This window comes from Carettochelys insculpta, chromosome 1 (assembly GCF_033958435.1).
Source record: "Carettochelys insculpta isolate YL-2023 chromosome 1, ASM3395843v1, whole genome shotgun sequence".
Taxonomy (NCBI): Eukaryota; Metazoa; Chordata; order Testudines; family Carettochelyidae; genus Carettochelys; species Carettochelys insculpta.
In genome coordinates this window covers 217864596-217890185 of record NC_134137.1, presented here as the reverse complement: position 1 = coordinate 217890185, position 25590 = coordinate 217864596, and the positions used below count along the sequence as shown (strand labels likewise).

General features: G+C 41.0%; 1 protein-coding gene across 12 annotated transcripts in view; it reads right to left on the bottom strand.

Annotated features, from left to right (window-relative positions):
* Positions 1 to 25590, bottom strand: part of SENP7 (SUMO specific peptidase 7) — a 78077-nt gene that overhangs the window by 19011 nt on the left and 33476 nt on the right. For all 12 annotated transcript variants that reach the window (XR_012646205.1, XR_012646203.1, XR_012646204.1 and 9 more), the window contains 8 exons: positions 18518 to 18636; positions 16398 to 16522; positions 12189 to 12510; positions 10770 to 10942; positions 8252 to 8398; positions 6074 to 6107; positions 4338 to 4520; positions 454 to 716 (listed from right to left, as the gene is read on the bottom strand). Coding sequence is in view for 9 of the 12 variants with exons in the window: in XM_074999286.1 (XP_074855387.1) it covers positions 454 to 716; positions 4338 to 4520; positions 6074 to 6107; positions 8252 to 8398; positions 10770 to 10942; positions 12189 to 12510; positions 16398 to 16522; positions 18518 to 18636 (1366 nt within the window). In the remaining 3 variants the exon portion in view is untranslated. The remainder of the gene's footprint in view (positions 1 to 453; positions 717 to 4337; positions 4521 to 6073; positions 6108 to 8251; positions 8399 to 10769; positions 10943 to 12188; positions 12511 to 16397; positions 16523 to 18517; positions 18637 to 25590) is intronic.

Below are 25590 nucleotides of genomic sequence, written 5' to 3'. Positions count from 1 at the left end.
ATTGTTACTGAATGGCACAAACATGTCTGATTGTGGAACTGATCAATCCCCTAAATGTCAAAACTTTCAGCTTCCAAATTTCTCCCTCAAAGAGATGCATGTCAGGGCCAGACTGCATATGGCTTTCACACCTAAATGAAAAAGGCAGGAAAGAGATCTTTGTGCTTCCCTGAATACAAGAATCATGGTTCCGGTTGGCTCTTGCTTTAGTTTTGTACCATGGGAGAAGGTACCTTCAACTTTCCTACTGTGCAACCTAACCAAGGACAATCTAGCATTTAATATAGAATGTAACTATTACCTTGTTATGAAAGATAAATTAACATATGTTATAAATTCCTAACTATGTATATAGATCCTTTTATTTTCTATAGGTAACTGAAAATGGCTTGATTTCTCTAATGGCTATAAGTGACTTGACTCCAGTGAATCCTCTGAGAGTAATATATTAACCTGAGGTAGGGGGTCCCCGAGAACTGGAGCGCTGTCCTTCTGCACCTGGTGCTGAAATGAAGCCTGGCAACAATTCATAAAGGAGTTTTCTTCAGGTGACAAGTCCTTAAACAAAGGTAACGCCTGCCTCCAAGACAAGAAGTCAGAGAGATCTGGTGACCTGTTTTTCTTGCTCACTTCCGCAATCACCTCATTCAGCTTAATCTGTTCTCGTTCCATGAGCGGTTGGGAGAGTTCAAGGAAAAGGAACTCATTAGATTTGGCTGTAAGAAGAAAAGAAGAAAGCTTCAACATACTAACAAGACATGGCAGAACTTAAGTAATCACTGCATAGAATATAATGGTCAGCCTACAGCACTGACTTGTTGAAATAAGTTATTATGGACACTTGACAAGTTTTAGATTAGTGAACACTATAAAAGCTGTTATCCAACCCTGTACCAACCAGAAAGCGCTATAAACCTGCTTTTCTAATCTTCAGAGAAAGTCTGGTTTATAGTCCAGTTGGCACGGATCCAGCAGGCTGCCCACCTGGCTCCGCCTGACTCCCTGGAAGTGACAACATATTCCTCTAGCTAGAAGCTGCAGGGACAGCCTTGAGGGGTTCAAAGTGTAGGAGCGAGTGCAAGGGTAAGAGTTGGGTTTGGGAGTAGGTGAAGGGTCTGGAAGGGAGTTAGTGCGCAGGGGTGGGTTTGGGGTGCCAGATCCTGGGGACACTAACCTCAGGCAACTCCCCATAAGCAGTGACCTATCCCTACTGCTCCAAAATGGAGGCACAACCAGGCAGCTGTGTGTGCTGTCCCCGCTCTGCAGCTGCCATTGGCTGGGAGCTGCATGCAGTCAATGGAAGGTGCAGGAGCAGTGCCCGTGGGTTGAGGCAGTGGGCAGAGCTGGCAGGCCACACCTCTGCCTAGGGGATGCAAGGATAGGTCACTGCTTGCAGAGACCCCCGGAACTCAGCACCCCAAAACCTCTCCCTTACTCCAAACCCTGAACTCCCTCTCAGAGCTGATGTCCTGCACCTCCTCCCTCACCCAAATTCCCTCTCTCTCAAACAGAATTTTTCACTTCCCGACACCTCCCCTTCCCCCAACATGCCAGGTAAAAAAAAACTCTCGCTGTAAATATGCTTTCAAACTGGCGCAAAACCACCAAGCACAAAAATCTTCCTAGTGCCTCCCTAGGATTTCCTATTAAACAACAATACTTAAAAATAATTTAGACTGATATCCACTACAGCATACTGAGCTAGATTTACAATTGCTATTAATTTCAATGTAACTAAATTCTCCAAGCACTTTGGCTTTAATTTCTAGATCTGGTCATCACAAATACCTAGCTCAATGAAACCCACAGATTATCATGAACAATTACAACCCACACTCAATGGGAACTACAGCCTGAAAGAAATCCTTCCTGCATCCCCTCTTCCTCCCCAGATGACCAACAGCCCCCACAACACACCTTTTGAGACCTATGGGTCTAATACAGGCCTATCACAACACGTAGCATATACCTCATCAAGTGCACTGAATGCCCCAATAACACTTATGAGGTTGAAACCAGACAATCACTATAGTTGCAGATGAACCCACACAGGAAAACAATACAGAACAAAAATACCATATCACCGGCAGGCAAAACACTTCTCACAAAACAACCACTCTCTATCTGACCTCTCATTCTCATTCACAAAGGAAATGTGCACGTCTTCAAAAGAAGAGCCTCGGAGCTTTAATTATAACTGTGCTGGACAATAACAATCATGAACTATAGGGAGAAACTGGATTTATTGTTTATTACAACAATCTTGCCCACTAAAAACCTCTACCACCCCTTGCTGCTTCCCCCTGTCCCCACTACTACTCTGGCTTGAGGTGCATGGGCTGCAGAGCATTTTAACTACAGTGCAGGCATCTGATCTTAGGCTGGAGTCTGAACCCTGTGACTCTCCCATCTCGCAGGTCCCAGAAGCCTTCTGGGTACCTCTAAACATAAACCACAATGGTGACTCAGTGGCACCCCTGCAGCTCTGCTGCTGTAGCACTTCAGTGACCTTCTGTCATCAGCAGAAGTAATCCACCTTCTCAGGTGTCAGCAGTTAGGACAACAGGAGAATTCTACTGCTGTCTGTGACAGTGGTTCAATTTTAAAAATACATCACTCAGGAATAAGGATTTTTCACATCCCCAAACATAGCTAAACTGACCTAACTCCCTTAGCAGACTAGGTCTCACTCAGGCTCTCCCTTTACAAAACCCCAACTCCATGCAAAAAAGCAAATGCTTACCTTAAATTCTCTTTAAATAGAAAGAAGAACATTTATGGGTTACAAGTATTACTCAATCTCAGGGAATACTGACCCTACAGTTTTAACAATGAGCACGCAACAACTCATTTTTGGAGTCAAAAACATTATGGTTTCAGATACCTGTGTTGCTTCAATTACTGACTTTCATCCTTTTTCCTATTTTCTCCTGGTAGCAACAGTAATATGGTTCATCATCTCCAAGTTAGGAGTTGGTATATGCTGCAAATTATTCTCTCATTTCTGCGTAATTTATAAGATCTCTGAATCTATGAAGGAGAATTATATCCCCACATTATGCCTTACACAGCATTACAGATGTGTTCACTGCTTTAGAAAACAACAACAACAAATCCCTGCCTAAAAGACCATACAAACAAGCGAAGTAATCTATCTGTGTTTGACCACTTGCAAATTTTTTCTATTTTACCCAACAGGACAGCATCATGGTGTTACATCATCATTATGGAAGAATCAGTGAAGACCCTGGTATCTTCCAAGCTACTCTTGCATATTCACCACCAGGAGATAGAATCCCTGGAGAACATCTTATCTACTCTTAAACAGATGCTTCTTGTAGTGAGCCTGACTCTGAAAGCCACAAGTTATGGAGCAGAGAACTCTCCAACCCGCAGAAAAGGGATTAAAGGGATGATGGCTCCAGATAACCCCACCCTGCTATACCCACAGCTAATGACAGACTAGTGCAGGGCAGGGGATAGGCAGAAGGATAGACAGACCCTGGCTCAGTTCAGGGCTGACCAGCAAAGAGAGGCAGGAAGTCACTCTCTCTCTTTACATGAGGGGAGATTCAATACAAGCCTGAGCACCATGACAGTCGATGGGAAAGAAACTCTGTGTCACTGACCAAGAGAGACTGTGAGGAAACTGGGAAGCATCCAGCAGTGACTGATATGTTAAGAGTTGACTGTAAAAGACAATGTGGAGATAGACACTCCCTGTCAGAGGGACCTTAGGCTGCAGCATGATGCCACAAAAGCTCCACCAGAAAGTGCTACTCCATGTGAGCCACTACAAATTATTTGGGTGCTGAGCCCCAAACTGAAGAGACATAAGTAGAAAGTAGCTCAGAGTAGGCAGAGTCCTCTGGCAGAGTCCAAGTCTACTGAAGTTGTTTCACACATGGCACGAGAGAGAACCAGACAGTTTTGCTGCCCGGTCGAAGGAGAAAAGAGCCAAAGGTAGGATTGCTAACCTGTTTGCCTGGCTTTCTGAGCAGCATCACACCATCCATAGGCAGAATACAATGTTGCCTAGATCAGAGGCACACTATTTCTGTACTTTTCACATGCCTTCTCACCAGCTCCAGTGAGCCTTGGACTATGCCATTAATTTGTTGAAATTTTGTGTTACATTAGATTAATTTTACTTCCCTTTTTAAGGAAAGTCAACTAAACAATTTTTCAGAAAGCAAAACTGACCCCTTGTTTACTTTTTTAAAAGTAATGATTTTCTGTTTCTCATATTAAATTTGAAATAGCCTCAAGTGCATGCTCATGTACAGCAATGTTTTTCATGCCTTAAAAGGGCCAGTTAACAGCCCCATCATACTCACATGGCTTGCTTAAAACAGACATTTCTAATTGTTTTTCAATCTTTTCTACGTAGTCTGCAGACAGCCAAAGGAAAATGAAAGTGTTACTCCATGAAGAGTGACAGTCTTCATTACTCCTCCAAAGGCCAAACTTTCTTAGATGTAGGGTATCCACTGACAACTCTATGTTCTTATTAAAAGCAACTATAAGAAACAGGATATAAATAAGCAGATCTTACCACTGAGATACACACACCAATACATTACATAGTAAGATAAAATATACACAAAGTTACAATACAAAAGAACAACTGCAGAAAAGTGGGATTGTTTATAAAAATTCTTAATTTTCGCTGAGAATAGTGGTAGTTATGTTAATTCTCTAGCTACTAAATTTAAACATCATTTTGTCAAACTCCACTTACTTTCTTTCAATCAATTAATCTGTCATCAATTAAGAGTGGTGGAGTAATATTTCCTATGAGCAGCGGTTCTATCCTTATTGTATTATAGCATTCCGAACAGTTGAAACAAAAAAGCAGTCAAGCAGCACTTTAAAGACTAGCAAAATAATTTATTAGGTGATGAGCTTTCATGGGACAGACCCACTTCTTCAGACCATAGCCATACCAGAACAGACTCAATATTTAAGGCATAGAGAACCAAAACAGTAATCAAAGTTGACAAATCAGAAAAAAATTACCGAGGTGAGCAAATCAGAGAGCAGAGGGGCGGGAATCAAGAATTAGATTAAGCCAAGTATGCATACGCTTACTCGCATACTTGGCTTAATCTAATTCTTGCCCCCCACCCCCTGCTCTCTGATTTGCTCACCTTGATGATTTTTTTTTCTGATTTGTCAACTTTGATTACTGTTTTGGTTCTCTATGCCTTAAATATTGAGTCTGTTCTGGTATGGCTATGGTCTGAAGAAGTGGGTCTGTCCCATGAAAGCTCACCTAATAAATTATTTTGCTAGTCTTTAAAGTGCTACTGGACTGCTCTTTTGTTTTGATAGTATATAGACTAACATGGCTCCTTCTCTGTTACTATTCAACATGGAAGGCTCTGAACAGTTGATTTAACATTAAGTCATTACATAACTTTGGCATATACTTCCTTATCATAAGCTGGGGGGGTGGGGAGGATAGTTCAGTGGTTTGAGCATTAGCGTGCTAAAGCCAGGGTTGCAAGCTCAATCCTTGAAGAGGCCACTTGGGGTCAGGGCAAATAGATTAAAAAAAGAACAAACAAACAAACAGTCAGGGATGGTGCTTCGTCCCACAAAGAGGGCAGGGACTAGACTTGATCAGCTCCCAAGGTCTCTTTCAGTTCTATGAGATGTGTAGCTCCATACTTACATATATTAAGGAATTTAATTTAACTTTTACATGTCACATTCCTCTTGGACAGCAACAATTTATACCTGTGCTTAACTTCATGTACATAACTAGCACTATTTACTTGAATGAAACTTCCTGCATTTAAAATTAAGCACATACTGCTTAATTCTTTGCAAGATCATGGCCCAGGACAGAACAGTGAACAATAGATACATTAGAAATATAACAGATGCTACTGAAATACCTGGAAGCTACTAATTATTGTGTAAGAACTCACTCACTTTGGAATAAATGCCATATTAAAAACAATTAAGGAGAGAAAATGCTTGCAGAACAATAAGTTACACAATATATTCTCAGTGTTTTGCACATGGCTTTGTTAAGACGAGGTCATGACATCACACAGTATCTTACCTTGAAATGGGATCTTAATATACCTTGTAGTGAACTTAAAAGAAAAATTAAAACAAAAATTAGTTTATTTTAAAACATTATTTCTCAGAACAATTAAAAACTTTTATTTTCTGCTCAGCTAAATAAGCTGAAAGAAACGTATTTGAGAACTTAGGCAAAATGTTTTTTGCCAGAGTGCCTAAGGTTAGACTCCTAAATCCATACTAAGGAATCTAAACACCATCAAACTGATGTTCAGAGATGTCTCCTCATCTCAGACCTTCATGGAGTAAATGAGAATTAGCAAGAGGGCGGGTGGCTAGGGTGAAGCTCCCCCAAGAACCAGGTTTCTTTTAAGTAAGTGCCTAAATATGAATACAGGAGCCTAATCCTGGCACCTAAACTTAATTTTTTTAGTTGTACTACACAAATAATTTAAAAACGTATGTATTAGCAGTCATATGGTGGTACAGCTCTGGAAGCCACACACATCTTTGGGCAAAAAGCCTTAAATCTACTGGCAGAACATGCAGAAGATCTATAAATTAAGAAGTCTAGTTGAAGAAAACTACTCCTATCCTTTATACTTACTCTGTATTTTTCCTTCTCCTTACCAGTCTGAAAGCTAAGAATTAAACTGTTAAGAAAAAGATGTTATGTCTGACCAGGCCAATTTTTGCTTTCTCACTGTCATTTAAAAAAAAAAATGTGCCACAGTCTTATTTATAATTGAAAACATACAGGGTTATTATGGATAGTTCTCTGAAAACATCCACAGTGTACAGCAGCAGTCAAAAAAGCAAACAGGATGTTAGGAATTATTTAAAAATGGACAGAAAATAAAGAATATTTTACTGCCTCTTTATAAAACTATGGTACACCCACATTTTGAATACTGCATACAGATGTGTTCTCCTCACCTCAAAAAATACATTTTGGCACTAGAAAAGGTTCAGAAAGGGGCAACTAAAATCATTAGGGGTTTGGAATGGGTCCCATCTGAGGAGAGGTTACAGAGACCTGGACTTTTCAGTTTAGAAAAGAGGAGACTGAGGATGGATATGATAGAGGTATATAAAATGATGAGCAGTGTGCAGAGGGTGAATAAAGAAAAGTTATTCACTTACTCCCATAATATAATAACTAGGGGACACTAAGGGTGCGTCTACACTTCCCTTCCTCTTTTGAAAGAGGTATGCAAATGAGGTAAATCAAAAATGCAAATGAGGTATTAATTTGCGTATTTGGTCTCATTTGCATATTCTGATTTCAAAAGAGCTTCTTTTCAAAGAAGAAAGCCAGTGTAGATGCTGCTTTTTCGAAAGTAAACCCCATCTTTGAAAGAATCCTTCTTCCCTTTATTGAATGGGAAGAAGGATTCTTTCGAAGATGGCGTTTACGTTCGAAAGAGCAGCATCCACACTGGCTTTCATCTTTTGAAAGAAGCTCTTTTGAAATCAGAATATGCAAATGACACCAAATATGCAAATTTATACCTCATTTGCATGCCTCTTTCAAAAGAGGAAGGGAAGTGTAGGCGCACCCCAAATGAAATTAATGGGTAGCAGGTTTAAAACTAATCAAAGAAAGTTCTTTTCTACATAGTGCACAGTCTACCTGCAGAACTACTTGCCAGAGGAGGCTGAGAAGGCTAGGACTATAAGAGAGTTCAAAGAAGAACTAGCTAAATTCATGGAGGTTAGGTCCATAAAAGGCTATTAGCCAGGGGTTAGGAATGGTGCCCTGTTTGTCAGAGGCTGGAGGTGGATGGCAAGAGACAAGACGTTTGATCACAGTCTTTGGTCCACCCCTCTGGGGAACCTGGCACTGGCCACTGTCAGCAGATGGGATATTGGGCTAGATGGACCTTTAGTCTGACCCAGTAGTGGCCATTCTCATATGTCCTGTCTATCCATATTAATCTTGCTTTTTGAAAATTTTAGAGTGTGTGTGTGTTTCTGGGAAAATATCAACAGTCTTCCAGCTTACTGAATGGTACACATCAGTTCAAGACAGAGGTGGTGATGGGTTACATGGACATCTCTTAACACAAACCACGAGTGGGAGAGAAGGTCTTATTTGAGCGTTATCAGTCTTCTTTCAGGATTTATCATCCTTCAACGTCTAATCATAATATGCAGAACTTGGCAGTTTTTATTTGTAAAGCCACATACCCAAAGTAACAAAAAGTCAACTTACCGTAACACAACCTGTTGATGTTCCTTTTATATTTCCTATATAAATCGCAGTAAGCTGAATATTTAATGCTGGCTCCATCTGCTTATTGGATGTATTACAGGAAGGTAAGTCTGTGGAAGAATCATCTTCAAGCGGATCAGCTGAAAGCTATACAATAAGAAATATTTTAATACAGAACTTAGAATGTGCTTTTTTTTTAAGCCCTAAACTCAAGTTATTTTCCCCATTCAGTCAAGTTGTTTATACAAGTTATTTTTCAAACAGGCCAATATACAGAAGTTATTATTTACTTAAGAACAGGTTCTGAAGTTTATCCTCTCAAAGAGTGAGACATCTCAGTCTTCCCAGTTTGTGCCATTTTGTCAAATATATAAACATTGCTTTTACAAACGCATCTCTGCAAACTGATATAACCCAAAATAATACCCATACAGTACAAAAGAAGCACATATCCCTCTTCTCACATCAAAACCAGAGAATCCCACTTCAGGCTAACATTCAAGGCATGTTGCAGCTAGGGCTACTGCATGATTTAAAAAATTAATTACAATTAAATCACACTGTTATGCAATAATAGAATACATTTAAGTATATTTGGCAGTTTTCTATTTTTTCAAATATATTAATTTCAATTACAACACAGACAGCAAAGTGCACAATGCTCACTTTGTACTTATTTTATCATAAATATTTGCACTATAAAAACAAAAAAGTCTTTTCAATACACCTAATAAAAGTACTGTAGTGCAAATTTCTTTATCACACAAGTTGAACTTACAGCTGTAGCATTATGAACAAAGCACTCAGTTCAATGTGAAACATTGGAGCCTACAAGACCAATCAGTCCTACTTCTTGTTCAGCCAATTTCTCAAATAAGCGTGTTTACTGTTGCAGGACATAATGCTGCCTGCTTCTTATTTACAATGCCACCTGAAAGTGAGAACATGTACTTGTGTGGCACTGATGTAGCTTGAGCCACAAGATATTTACATGTCAGATGCATGAAAGACTCATGTGGCCCCTCATGCTTCACCATTCCAAGGGACATGTGTCGGTGTTGACGATGGTTTGTGTTTGATAACAATTCAAAGTAGTGGAGATGGATGCATTTTTATTTTCATCACCTGGATCAGATACCACCACCAGACGGACAATTTTTTATTTATTATTATTATTATTATTATTATTATTATTATTTACTACTACTATTATTGTTGTTGTTTTGAGCTCTGTCATTTCCATGTCAGGGTGTTACTTCGTAAGAAAGCGTGGTCCACATCTCCTCCCAATCAGATTTTGGAAGACACTTCAGATTCTAAAACCTTGGGTTGAATGCTGCAGCTATCTTTAGAAATCTCACATTAGTACTGTCTTTGCGTTTTGTCAAATTTGTGATGGTGTTCTTAAAACCAAAATCATGCATCGGGTCATTCTCCAAGACTGCTATAACATGAAATATACAGCACGGTATAGGCAAAACAGAGCACCAGACTAAAAGTATTCTCCAAGCACTTCAGTTACAAATTTAATTAACACTTCTTGTTTAAAAAAACAAAAACAAAATAAAACACAACTAACAAAATACCCATAATCAGCTTGGAAGCATGTCCTCTGGAATGGTGGCCAAAGCATGAAAGTATGCACATGAAAGTTTATAAGATCTCACATGTAAATACTTTGCAAAGCTGGTTTCAAATGTGCCATGCGAATTCTGTTCTCACTTTCAGGTGACATTGTAAATAAGACACAAGCAGCAGCATCTCCTGTAAAACTAAACAAGCATGTTTGTCCTCGCAATTGGCTGAATAAGTAGTAGACTGGAAAAGATGTGTAGGCTCTAAGCCATTACATTATTTTAGAGTGCAGCTATGTAAAAAGAGAGTCTGTACTGAAAATAGCACTCTCTCAATAATGCAATTATATCTCAAACAAGTATTGTGGTTAATTGAAAAACATTTATTTTGTCTGTCATTTTTACAGTGTAATATCTGTATTAAAATATAAATTGAGAACAGCACACTTTGTATTCTGTTTTGTAATTGAAATCAATATGTTTAAAATGGAGAAAGAATATCCAAAATAGTTAGTGAATTTCTATTGGTATTCTGTTGTTAACAGTATGACTAAACTGCAATGACTGAAGAATTTTTGTTGAGTTAGTAACATTGATGAAATGTGATTATTCAACAACCCCAGTTGCAATGCTTCATCTACAGGAAAAAAGACAGCTATGTCACTTCTTCAAACTCAGTATGAGACTACATACAGTATGCTCCAGGATTAGTTTGAGTACAGCAACACAATGTCCAAAGCTATAACGCTGGTCAGCGAGTTACTAAACTTCACTTTATCGTAAGTTTTAGGTTCAAGTCCCATTTGTAAGTATAAAGTAAACATGAAGTTTTAATCTCTATTATTGTAGCTGTGTTGGTCCCAGGACATGAGAGATAAGGTGGGTAGTACCTTTTTTTGGACCATGTGTGTTGGCGAGAGAGAGAGACAAACTTTAAAGCTTACGCAGAGCTGCCCTCCATCGTCGATTTCATCTCGCAATAGCTCTTCTGCCAAAGGTAACTTAGGCTCTTGCTCTGTTTCTTTACTGTCAGATGTGCAGTCATGCATATGCTGCAGATCCAGCTTTTCTGGTTCTTTTGGTTCAGAAGATCCTTCATCATCACTGGAAAGAACAACTGAAAACGAAAATGTGGTTTTATAATACACAGATATAAAAATAAATTGCAACTCCTGTCAAATCATAAATTTCTGGAAAGGGGAAAAAAAGGCAGTCAAACCGACTCTGAGGTTTCCATGCCCTTTAATAGCACCATTAAACAAGATGTTATGTGGACTTGGTAGATGTAGTAGGGCTGAACTATGTAACAACATGTAAGCGATTCAAGTTACATACATTCACACACACTCAAACGTGTATGTATTTGTCTCTCATAGATTTGGAAGGGGGAGAGAAGACTAAGAAGAAACAACTACCATGCAGACAAACCTCCACTGCTCTGCATAACCCATCCTGGCTAATCTATGAGTGGCATTTACAGGCGCATATGAATTCCAACCACCCTTTAGCTAAAGAGATGTTAATGTACACCTGCAGGGATACTGGGGAGGCAAGAGCATGAAACCAACAAAAAGGACATTAAATAAAATAAGCTTAAGTTTAAAGGATCACTATGGATCTGGCTTAAATGCTCTCAAAATTAAGATTGGCAGTGTATCCTTTACTCACTAAAAATACATTTTTATACCTAGTATACATTTAAGTCAGAATCACAGTGGTATTTCACACACACACACACACACACCCCCAAAGACTGCTGACCCTCATGGATGGGCATAGCTATAGCTGTGATATCTTGATTTTAGTAAGTTTGTCACACAGTGTCAACATGACATTCTCATAAACTAGCTAATGAAATGTGACAAATAAAAGGACCATAAGGTAGCTGCATAACTTGTTGAAAAACCATGCTCAAAGCGTAGTCATCAATGGATTGGTGTCGAACTGGGAGTATTTTATTCACTGGGGTCTGTTCTGGGGCTGATACTATTCAATGTTTTCACTAGGCTTACCAGGTAACTGGATGGACAGCAAGTCACATCAAACTGGAGTAGCCCCAGTTGTGTCAGCCAGACACCTGGACATCAGCGGTGTTGTGGTGACAGGCAAGACTGTGTCTGCATCCAACTGGCAGGACCCTAGCCCCAGGTTCACTGAGCTTTCAGGGAGGAACTGGACCCCACCCCCAGCACCCCACCAGTGGTTAAAGGGTATGATTTTAATTGTTTAACCGGTTAACTCTGAATGGACATTTACATCTTCACCTTCTACTTCAACTATTTACACTAGTAACTTATGCCTGTCTCTAAGTTTCTAAATAGCTCAATAAACCTAAATGTTGGCAACACAGATACATGACATACTTGGCTCAGCTGAAATAAATGACTGATGGCCCTCACGGAATCTGCTGCGCAACCTGCTCAGATACTCTGACATGTTCGTCTTCTGTTTTCCAGCAGGGCCAGTTAGTGGGGAAATCCTCACATCTTCCCCCGCAGCAGAATACTGCTCTGGCAATAAGCTCCTGGTAGGAGCCTTCAGGCAGCGTTCCTTTGCATAGCGGAGAGTTGGTTCCCAATGATCATGGATGGATGTTTCTCTACGCTCTGCCTCTACAACCAAGGACATATTTTCCTCAATCAGGTTAGTTCTGTGGCCTGGGGTAGAAACAATCCTCTCTTCTTTCTGGAAAGAAACACAACAACAAAAACAAAATTAAATATTTTATCTGACATGAAAAATACACATTTATGTCCAGACCCTGCTGAGATGACTGAACCGTGTGACCACTGATTCACACTGTTAGCAAGGTAAGAGACATTGCTTAACCTTTCAGATAGAGCTAAGACTCAGATTGGTGTTAATTTTTCTTCTCCCATCTTACAGCAATGCATCTTTCTTCTCCCATCTTACAGCAATGCAGAATGCAGAATGTTTACTTGACATACAGAACAAGCAGAGAACTACTTTTCCAACCATGATTATTTTCAAACTGAACAACAACAAAAAGACCCAGTGTATACTCTTTTTGGAGCTATCCCACTGGTTGCCATAGATAGGCAATGAGCACTTGTAATGCCCATCACAGGCAGAGTTGGGGGTATGGAACAACTCTCAGATGCAGCCCTTTGGGAATTCAGGGCCTGATCCAAAGACCACTAAAGTCAATGGGATCCTATTTCTTGACTACAAGGGGCATTGGATTAAGTGCTTACAAAATACCTATCACTGGAGCATGGAGGTGCTTGAACACAGATGATTTGTGCTGGACTCTGTTCTTGATTCACAAAATTTCAGTTTTTTCAAACTTGAATACCCTTTACCCCCCCCATTTACCATTTCTTAACAACTGATCAAAATAAACTATTTATCTTTAGGACTCCAATAACCCACTGGCCATTCATAATTTTAAAATGTGTGAAGGTCACAGTTAATTCTCTTCTATCAGTGACAAAGTAATGCTACTAAATTTATGCTATAGTTAGCTTAGTGTTTTTCTCCTTTGCATTGTTCATATCGTCAACAGCCACCATGGGCTCTAGTTATATGTCAACTATTTGGTCAAGACTTTTTAAATTAGCAGGTCGGGATAAATTACATGTAGAAATTTCAAAAGAGTTGTCTGAGGAGCTCACTGACAGATTAATGTTGATTTTCAATTAGTTTTGTACATGGGTGAAGTCCAAGTGGATTGGAAAAAACTAAGGTTGTGTCAATGTGTAAAAAACAGGATGATCTAATAATTAACATGCCTGCCATTCTGACAATGATCCCAGGCAAGGTTATGGAGTGACTAATACAGGACATGATAAAGAATTCAGGGTAATATAATTAATTCCCATCACCATGGGTTCATGAAAAATAGAACTTGTCAAACAATCTCATAAAAAAGCTATTGAGTTGGTGAGAATGACTGATAAAGACAGTAATATTGATATTACAGACTTGGCATTTTGTAAGGCTTTTGACTTAGTACCACAACACTGATTAAAAAAACTAGAATGATATAAAATCAGCATGGCACTATGACGGGATGTACAACCCATACCAGCCCTGAAGGGGTTAAGGTGGCCCAGAAAGGGCTAATTAACCTACGCAGCTGCATTTCTCTGGAGGCCTCGGGCTTTATACAAAATAATTGCTAATGAAGCCCACTGGAGAAGCTGGGAAAGGCTCATAAAGACAACAAATTGTAGTAGCACGAGGGTTGCAGAAAGAGAGTCTGCAGTCACTCTCCAGGAGCAGAGAGATAAGGAGGAAGATATCCACTGTGGAGAACGAAGTACAGCCCCACGTGGATATAAAAAGAATATCCATGCATGCAGAGATCTATGGATGTAAATCAGTACCCATGGAGCTCTAATAGGAAACACAGAGAGAAAAGCAACAACATATTGAGCTTCCAGTTCCACATGCCAAAACCCTGCATCAGCAGCTCCTCCAGTATGGCTCTTTCACCTCCAGCCATGCACAATGGGGTGGGTTCCCTGCTCACTTGCAGCTGTCTCTGGTCATGTTAGTGTGCTGCTTTCATCACTGACAGTCCCGGCAGAGCCCTCCATGCACGTAAATTTTATATCCAAACAGGCTCTAAGTCCTAAGATCATAGCCCTGCAACCAGGTTCAAGCTGAGAGGAGTAGTGGAAAATGACAGCTTGCGAAATCCAGGGTAAACAGAAAGCAAGGATGGGGACTGTGCAGACATTGGACACAGTTCATAGGGTTCCAGTGGTGGAACATAGTGAGAAAAGAGGGCTGGGCCTTCCTTACCAGCCACAGAAAAATCAGAGGCTCAATTCAGACAGCAAGTCTGGTGAAACGAATACTTTGGAAGCACGCATTATCTAGTGACCTGTAGGAGGGATGCGTCATGAAAGAGAAACCATTGTGAAGAATGGAAAGAGAAACAAACAATCATGCAGATAGAGCAACCATCAGCGGGGGAGTGGAGGCAGGGGAAGAAGAAAAGGGGGCTAACGGAAAGAAAACTGCTATACTGTAAAGTGGTCACAAGGAGGCACTCTTACAGTGAGTGTCTTCCATTATAGGCACACGTTAGATGAACTAAGGCAAGAGCCATACTGCTGAGGAAGATGGACCCACTCAGGGTCAACCTCCCAGGCGTTTATTTTGCGCATGGTCAACCCCAGAGTCAAAGTCAACCCTAGAACTCCTCGCAAGTAGGGAGGATTAAGGAAGATCAATAGGAGAAGCATTCCCATTGACCTTCCTCCATGTAGACAGACACTGAAACAGACTACTGATAAGTCTTCTTTTGCTTCGCAACTGGCATAGCTAACGTTGCTTATAAGCAGTCAACTTCTACGCCTAGTGTAGACAGCCTATAAATTGGATAACTGATTGGTCTCAAAATGAGTTTGTAAACAGGGAATTATCTTTGATCAATGTATGTCTAATGTGTTCATAAAGGGATTAGTTCTTGGAGCTATGCCACAGCATTTTATCAGTGAGGTTGGAAAAAACCAAAACTCATCACTGATCAAGATTGTGGACAACATGAAAATTGGGGAATCGGTAAATAATGAAAATCACAGGTCACTGAGAGTGATCCGAATTGCTAGGAAAGCTGGGTCTAAGGAAACAAAATGCATATGAATAAAGCTGAATGTCAATTTATACATGAAAATAAACAATTTAGGCCATACATACAGGATGAGTAACTATCTTGGAAAGCAGGCTTGGGCATGGTGGATAATCAACTAAACACAAGCTTCCAGTGCAACAGTGTAGTGAAAAGGGCTAAAAGCATCCTTGTGTGCACAAACAGGGAAGTTTTAAGTAGGAGCACAGAGTTAAGTGTATTTGGCACTGGTGCAACCTCTGCTAGAGTACTGCGCCCACTATTCTGGAAATCAAGATGGATATTGATCAGCTGGAGAGAAAGTTCAGAGAAGATTAATCAGAATGACAAAAAAGATAGGAAAACATAGCTTATAGTCATAGAAGGATCTCAATCTTTTTAGTTAAAGAGAAGGACAAGGGGGACTGGATCACAGTTCATAAATACCTGCACAAGGAACTAATGCTTGATGATGGGATCATCAATCTAGCACATAAGAGGAGTAACATAATCCAACCACTTAAAGTTGATGCTGAAGAAGGTCCAACTTGAAATAAGGCATACATTTTAACAAGCATAATTAACCATTGAAACCATTTAGCAAGGGTTGTGATACATTCTACATAATCAGCACTTTTAAATCAAGAATGGATTTTTTTCTTTTTAAAGATATGCTCTAGCAATTATTTTGAGGAAGTTCTATGATGTGTTATTCAGAAGATCAAACTGGATTATTACAATTGTTCCTTCTGGCCACCCTGGCATCTAAAAATCTACTTACATATATAACGTTATTAATGTAAATATTCTACTGTTGAGATCTTAATATGTTATACAGGAACGGAAGGAAAGATGTCAAGATCACTATACAGCCAGCAGATGGGCCACGTTGTCTTTTAAAGACAGTTTACTAGCTACTGTTAGAAGCTTTGGTTTTAGTTGCTGCTATTAGAATGAGAAAATGCTGTAATACAGCAAACTTGTTACTTACATAAGTTGATGGTAATTTTCCTGGGGAGCATGCATTACACTGGTCTGGAATATGGCCACTAAATCTTCTTTTCCTCTTCTCAAAATTCAGACAACGTGGTTCCCTCAAATCCAGAGAGGTATTTTCTATACCAATGATTTTATTAAAAACAAGAAGAAAGAAGAGTAACTTAATAGGGCACCATACAGTAAACGTTTCCATAAAAAGAGACAGTAATCATCAATAGGCATTGTCATTGTTCTTAAGTTGTGGTCACAGTGACATATAAAGTATTTATTCCTATAGCTGCAATCACACAAGGTTTTTCTCTTTTTTTTTGTTCGTGTTTACTAGATAACTTCCCCTCTCCTTTGCACAGATAGAATGGAGATAAATAATTATTTTAAATTCACAATAATCTGAAATCTAAACAAATGTTAGTCTAGAGGAGCAAGGAAAGGATGCAATTGAATTCATAGCTCACCCCCAAGTAGCAATGCTATCTGCAATTCCTAAGCCAATTCTAGCTTGGGTAATTAACTTTCTGCCTTCCTAAATCCCTCCTGCACTTTCAATTGTCTTGAGCATTCACCTCTTGTAAATATTGCTAAAGTGATGCTAAAAATGCGCACTTTCTACCACACACTTGCCTGTTTTGCAATAGTGAATTAAATCATTGTGTAGCATTTGTACATCAGTTATCTTCATGTAACATTTTAACACCCTTTGACACAAAAGGCTTTGTATAAAGATGCATGATCAGCACTGTCAATCAGTTAACATATGTGATAAACACAAACTAGATTAAAACTGATTAATTGCAGCTATTTGCACTGTTAAACAATATCAAATTACATTGATTATAAATATTTGTCATTTCTTTTTCAATTTTCAAATATACTGATGTCAGTTACAACACAGAATATGAAGTATACAAAGCTCACTTGATATTTTTGTTAAAAATATTTGCAGTGTAAAAACAACAAAAGAAATATTCTTTTTCAATTCACTTCACACAAGTGCACTTAGACCTCCTTGTTCACCCAATTACTAAGACAAATAAGTTCATTTAGATTTACAGGTGATAACACTGCTCCTTCTTATTTACAATGTCACCTGAAAGTGAAAACAGGCATTCACATGGCACTGTTTTAACTGATGTTGCAAGGTATTTACATGTCAGATATACTACAAATTCATATGCCCCTTCATGCTTCCACCAGTACACACAAATGTTTTATATTGTTTTGTTTTAGAGTGCAGTTATGCAATGAAAAATTCTACATTTGTAAATTGCACTTGCATGGCAAAAACTGCACTACAGCAATTGCATGAGGTGAACTGAAAAAATACTACTTTTTTTAAACAGTGTAAATATTTGGAATCAAACACAATATAAAGTAAGCACTGTACACTTTGTGTTGTAACTGACGGCAATATATTCTAAAATGCAGAAAACATCAGCATAATAAATTTAAATTGGTAGTCTATTAACAGTTCCATTAAAACTGATTAATCGTGACTTTTTAATCCCACAATTAACTAATTCAGTTGTTTGACCGGCCTAATTATCAAAACTAAAAGAAGAGACTAAGGCTTCTCTCTCAATTTCCTTCTGTTTGTGGTCTTAAATTATCACCTTAACATTATTTAAAATTTAACTTTGTATTTTTGATAGAACCTCTCCAATCTGGCACCCTCAGGACCTGACGATCGGACCAAGACAGTTTGCCGCATCACACGAGATCACTATTGTCTAGCAGCATTATCAACACTTCCACTGCTTAGCATTCTCTTAGAAGACATTTGGGGGCAAATTACAGCTACATAACAGCATAGAACCCAGAGTCATGACTGGTGGCTGGAAACTAACTGTATGAGACCAGAGAAAACTTTGCCACACCCGTAAGTGGTTGTCTGGCTAACTAAAATCATGCCAGACTACCGGATGAGAGAGTTCTGAATTAGAGAAGTTTAACCTATATGATGTATATGTATATTTTACCTCAGTTTTGTGCACATGCTGTTACAAAGCAAACCTCTTGTATTACCTTTTTCCTACACTCTTCTTGTAAATCAAGTTACTCAACTATAATATCCAAATATTTAAATATGAAACAGAAGAGCTCTTTATCACCAACCCTTCTTCTGCTGGTCATATCTTCCTGCAGTAAACAGAGCAGTACTGCTTTCCAGTTCTTTAGACGGTTCTGCCAATTTCAGAAGACAGTCATCTGTCTTCTTCCGGCGCCATTCATACCTATAAAAACAACATGTATGAATTCTCCTTAATCTTGCAATAATACGGACTAATCCTCTCCATGGGTATCAGAGTAGGACCAGGCTACAGAATCCCATTTCACTAGTAAGTCCTGTGAAGCATAACAAAAAATACAATGCAGACTAGTTCAGTTCCCTCCAAGGAAATACATTGCTACATACACTGATGCTAGCAGTGTAGATCACTAGTGAAAAAGAATGCTTCTAAGAAGGTGCACAATATGAGACTCTGACGCACTTGCAAGGGTTAGTCATCTAAATACTGTTCTGTCAGAGCAGCCTGTGAAGTACTGTTGACACTGCAAAAAGAAAAGTGACTGTCAGTTGAACCGTTTATCTCCTTCCCTTTGTTACTAACATGTGTAGTGGGCAAAATAGCATATTTCAAATTATTTGAAACTTTAATGGGCAAAAGATTTCCAATTATCACTTGTTCCAAAGAGCAAGTTTTAAACAGATAATTCCAAACAAAGTGTCTTGATAAGGACATGTACGGGGTTGAGGTAAGATGACTAGTGGAAACTGATGTTAAAAAAACCTTAGATCTTTTCTTTAAAAGCACTCATTTGCTTTAGAGCAGAGGCTTGAAATTTGGAACAAGAGGTGTCGCTGGATCAGGTAAATGTTTTGTGCTGTCCTTATGAAAATCCATCCAAATCTGGCTAAATTATAATCCCATAAAGAATTATAGTTTGCACGTGCTCTGTAGACATCTTAGATTCTAGCATCGAAATTCCTCAAATCTTATTTGCCTTGAGCACGCCCCAGTCCAAGGCTGAGCAGGACTGTCTGTATAATAACTGCTCTGGGCTGCTGAAGACTGTGCCAGATTGGGGTCCAGACACCTGAACCAAGAAAAAGGCAACTATCTTTCCGGCTACATCCACACTGTATACCACTGGTGTCCTACTGAGTATGTGCAGCTCTATATGCTGGGCTGTGTCCACTGCAATATGTAGCTAGACGTATCAGAGAGTGGCTCTGGCAAAAGATGACAATGAGAAAATCTCTGGCAGTGGGGAGCTGCCAGTGACTTTTTCCTTTTGCCTCCTTGCTATTAGTCTTCCCCTCTGTGACAAAAAACCAAAAACCAGCACCTCCCCCCCGCCACGCCTTACACCAGCAAGGAGCTTTCCTCACTGACTCCCCTCTGCCTTTACCCACTGGAGAAAAGCACTGGCAGTGAGACACGGAGGAGGAGGCGGCACTGCATGGTATGCAGACAGCTGTGTAGCATACATACACCCGGGTTCAGGCATTTCTTTCTGCTAATCATCTAAGCTGTGCCTCCCTGTCAATACTTCTATTAATACTCATGAACGCTGGCAAACAGTACATGTAATCTAGATGCTGCTCACAATGTGAACACAAAAAGTGGAGGGCAACATATTGAATGAGGAGCTGTGGGTGGGAAATGGAGAGAATTGTGATTTGCTGAAGATTGGAACAGGGGGAGATAGACTGGCTAGAGAGCCCAGAGATGGTGACTGGGCCTGGGAGTCAGTGGCAACTGGAAACATCAGAGTTGCAGGAGGAGGGGGTCATGACTAAAACAAGCAGGAGAGAAACACAGGAGGAGCAGCCAAGAAGTGCCTTTGCATTGCTGATGCCTGGTAAGTATGAGGCTCTTAAGGTTATGTCGTTCGCAGTGCACCAGTTCCATAGGTGGACTGCCTTTGCACATAATGTGGGCTCTGGCCCCACCCTGTCGATTGATATAATACATTGTGGAAATGTTGTCAGTATTGACCCCAACTACCTTGTATCGTAGGTATTGGAGGAAGCGTTTGCATGCATTGAACACTGCCCGCAACTCCAGTATATTTATGTGCATTGCCCTCTCTGTATGAGACCATTGCCCTTGTGTTGACTTGTTTCCCATGTGTGCTCCCCAGCCTATGTGGGAAGCATCTGTCGTAAGAAAAACCACAGTTTGCGGTTGACAAAAGGGTACCCCTAACAATAAGTTCTTGGGGTCCATCAACCATTTCAGGGACTTTTGTACCTCTGCTGGAGGCAATACTGTTTTGTGAATGGCGTATATCGTTGACACATACATGGGTCACCAAGCCAGTGCTGCAGGCAGCAAAAATGTAGCCTGGCATTCTGCACCATAAATGTGGTAGCAGCCATGTGCCCCAGGACCTGAGGCAATTTAGCACTCGTACTGTGGGGCTGCATATCAGCACCTGTACCAGAGACTGGATAGCCTGAAAACGTACAGTAGGCAGATACACTCTCGCTGTGATGGAGTTTATGCGCGCTCCTATGAATTCTATGTCCTGTGTGGGTTCCGTCATTGACTTTTGGAAGTGGATTACAAGACCCAGCAAGTGAAATGTCCTCGCCGTAATATTTATCATGCGTAACATGTCTGTCTGCGAGGTGCCTTTCAAAAGGCAGTCGTCTAGATATGGGAAGATGAATACATCTTGACAGTGCAGGTAAGCCAACACTACAGAGAGCATCTTTGTAAAAACCCTGGGCGCTGAGGACAGGGCGAAGGGCAGGACTTTGTACTGGAAAGGCTCCATGCCCACAATGAAGCAGAGGAAGCGCCTGTGAGCAGGGAGAAAGTTACGTGAAAGTACACAGCTTGTAAGTCGAGGGCTACAAACCAATCTCCATAATCCAGTGCTGTGACTACAGAGGTGGTAGTGGTCATCTTGAAACGCTGTTTCCGGAGGTACTGATTGAGAGCCCGCAAGTCCAGGATTGGTCTCCAGCCTCCTGTTCTCTTTTCCGTGAGGAAGTACCAGGAGTAAAAACCTTTCCTTTGGAACTCGTCTGGAACTCTCTCTACCGCTCCTATGGAGATGAGGCGATCTACCTCGTTTCAAAAGATTTTCGTGAGAGAGGTCCCTGAAGAGGGACTGGGTATGGGGGGTTTGGTGGAGGTAGGGAGTGGAGTGGAATGGCGTATCCCAGAGCAATAATCTCCAGCACCCATTTGTCTGTAGTGATGTTTTCCCGCTGGTGGTAGAATGGTCTGAGACGATGGTGAAACAGAAGTTGAGGTGGTTGCTGGCACTGAGTGATGGTTGTGGCTTCGTAGTCCTCGACATAATAGCCAAACTTGCTGCCTCGCTGTCTGTGGCGCAGAAGTACGGCCTTGTTGGGGGCGTCGTCTAGGCGGCCTTTGATGTTGTCGTCGCCCTTGATCATATCCTCATTGGTATTGCAGGCATTGGGATTGATGTGTAGCGTTGCTGGTATGAGTAATATCTTCTCCTCCTGTAAGGAGGAGTGTACATACCCAGCATTCTCAGTGTAGTGCTAGAGTCCTTGCTGGAGTGGAGGACTGAGTCTGTGGATTTGGTGAACAGTTTTGCCCTATCAAAGGGAAGGTTTTTGACTTTTGTTTGCAAATCCTTATGGATGCCGGATTTTGCAGCCAGGATACTCACCGTATCGCCACTGCGGTGGCTGTGGAATGTGCTGCTGTGTCTGCCATGTCTAGCGCAATTTGGACTCTTGCGCGGGAGGCCGTATACCCTTCCTGAATTATCGCCTTTAGAATTGGCTTCTAGTCATCTGGGAGGAAGTCCATGAGTGATACGAGCTTTGTGTAGTTACCGAAATTTTGGTTGGAGAGGTGTGCAGCGTAATTGGCCATGCGTAGCAGTAGGGTGGAGAATGAATATACCTTCGGCCCGAATAAGTCCAGTCTCTTTGCATCTTTATCCAACACTGTGGATTTGTATTGCAGTGCCTTCGACCTCTGTTGAGAGGACTCAACCACAAGGGAGTTTGTTTGGGGATGGTTAAATAGAAACTCCATTCCCTTCAATGTGATGAAATACTTTTTGTCTGCCCGCTTGTTAGTCGGCGGAATAGAGGCTGGGATTTGCCAGATGTTCATGGCAGCTTCCATGATGGCATCATCCAATGTGATGGCAATCTTCGATGACGTAGGAGTTCTCAGATTTTTAAGGAGTTTGTGTTGCTTCTCTTGCACCTCTGCCACCTGTATCTCCTGGGACTGGGCCACCCTTTTAAACAAGTCCTGAAATTGCTTAAGGTCGTCTGGAGGAGATACGTCTCCTGGGACGACTGCTTCATCTGGTGAGAACGAAGAGGCATCTGTCTGATATGCCTCTGTCTATTCCTCGGACACCTCTATTACTGGTTCTGCCAGACATCCCAAGGAGGGATCGATAACTGGTTCTGGATCTTCTCTCGGAGGGAAGACGTGGTCCCCTCTGATAGGAGAGGGAGAAAACTGCCTGTATGAGGAGCATAGATGTGGGGATCTATCCCTGGACCTTGAGTAGCTTTGGTGTCGATGATGGTCCTCACGGTGGTGTGGATGCATGTAATGGCAAGGACATGGTCCTGGGGACGAGGATCTGGAGCATGATCGATGTCTATACCTGTGATGGAAGGAGTATGATCTCCTAGATGACATAGACCCAGGTGGAGACACTCTGTAGGGGTATCCATGCGGCTTGTGGCAGACAACCGGTGCTGGGTGCCTAAGCCAGGGTGAAGGGGGCCCTAAGAGTGGAGAGAGAGGTCTCAGGAAAGGGAATGGTGGTGTTAATGGACATTCCGGTATACTTTTTTCAGGAGGAGAGCTGGGAGAGAGAGGTGATGGCACAATGAGAAGTTCAGGTGACGGGCTTCAGTGCCGACTCTTAGATCACGCCTTCCTAGGTTTGTGAACTTGGTGGGTTGGTACCGATACGGATGTTGTTCCCGCAGATTTCAGTGCTGGTATCAGTGCCGGCGGTTTCGTGCGTGGTGCTCAAACCCACGATTCTGCATGGGCAGAAGTCTTCGGCACCACCAGTCCCCATTCTGACATGCCTGGTTCCGATGCTCTTGGTGCCAGGGGTCTCGGTGCTGTAGTCTCCGGTGCCTGATGCTGAGGCGTCTGTGAGGTTTTCGGTGCCGCATCCTTAGAAGGCTGGGACCTAGGCACTGCCTTTTGCTCTCCAGGCTTTACGCTTCCTCTGGCAGCAAGTACATCTGGGTTCTGTGCCTCACTCATCCTGCTCATAGGTAGAACTGGCAAGGATCGAGTAGGGGACAATTTCTTCCTCTTATGTCCCGAAGAGGTCAAAGAGGTTGCTTTCCACTTTTGTGGCACTGAGGGGCCCTCAGGATGGGATGACTCGGTTGCTTCAGGCTGACAGGCCTTGTCAAATAATATCATTTTCAGCCTCATTTCCCTGTCCTTCCTTGCTCTAGCAGTCAGCTTAGAGCAGTGAGGAGATTTCTGAGGAAAATGGGTCTCGCCCAGACAGTGAAAACATTTGTTGTGGCCCTCCCAGGCCGGCATAGCCTCCCAGCATGACTCGCACTTCTTGAAGCCTGCTGGAGACATCTCTCTTTGTTGAGCACTGAATGAAGTCTAACATTAACGAGGGCGCTTAACAGGTACTAAGGAACAACAACAACAAACTGTTACTAGAATGTAGATAAGATTCACCAATCAGTCTCTGGTTTGATAAGCAGGCTCTCCTCTCCTTCCCCCCCCCTTTTTTTTTAAACTATGTACAGTAAACTTTCTAACAACTTCCTAAAAGCAGTTTTAAAGAGAAAAGGACTACCGAATAGCAACAAATAACGGATTTATCTTTCTAGGCATTGGAGCCGAAGCGAAGTCCATCTGCAGCCACTGGCGGTAGAGAGGAACTGGCATAGACTGGATCACGCACGTGACTGAATGCACACGAAGGACTGGAGCACATCTGCGCATGCGCAATCCGATGAGATACAGCTTGGAAATCTCCGATCTGAGGCGCTGGGGCAAGCCCGACACCTACTGTGGAGCACCCACAGTGACCACTCAAAGAAGAAATTTAAGTTACTGATGTTCTGACGGGAAACTACTTGAGTAAAAGTACACCAAAAAGTACACGTGCACCCATCACATCTAGACTGTACTCAAGTATCCAGAAATTAAAGCAGATGCACTTTTACTCAAGTAACTTTTTGGTACTTTCCCCACCTTTGCCAATAACTGCCATAAAATATCCCATGGAGAAAACAAATTTGTTTTCAGAACAGATTTGGAATAGTGTAAGGCAAGCATGTGAGGGTTATGCAATGAACTACTGAAATAAAATATTAAACAGCTGCTTATTAAGTAAGTACTATACATTAAAAGCAGCCAAACTAAAGTTGCACAGACAACTAATTCTGCCATTTCCTAACTTCTGAGTGCTGGACTTTCCTACCTTAAATAATGTTATTTTGACCTTTCTGTGAATGTGTAATGGATTAGTCTGTCAACCAGAGTTTCCCATTTTAAGTGACTTCTCAAAAACTAGCACAAGTTTCTGACATTTAGTACTACTAATTAATCCTCTCACAACCTTTGACAAAATACCATACATCAAACATTCCAACAAGTGTATACCAAACACAAACATTTCCCCAAAACACACACAGATAAACTCAGCTCACTTTATTTTTACACTGTAGCACTGATAGTGAATGTTTCTTTAAAAGGTGACATGCATGGATATATGAATAATCAAACAACTGTAAAAATGCGCTGAATCTTTCAAACAACAGAGGGGAGGGGAAAGAGGGCTGATCTCCAATACAAACAACTTATTTCCCCAGGTTTCTATACAGCTATGATCTACCCAGGATCACCATGGTGATGTGTCACCTCTGGAGAGTGTCTCAAGGTGTAAAATAATTAAAATGGGAGGACTCATGGATTTGTTTTTGAATACATAACAAACAGTCTCAATGAATTTTTTTAATAGTCTTATATGCTACGGGAAATAAATAAGATTCCTAATACAGTGCTAGAATTACAAATAAAAAACCACAGTTATTTTCAAAACATATTAGTGAGTGCTTTGGGGCCTAGTGCTTCCACTTCTTTTTCCTGTTTACCAACTGGGAAATCTGATTAGCTATAGTTAGCAATTCAGCAATATTCAAAGTGTGGAATGAATTCAAAAATAAGAAC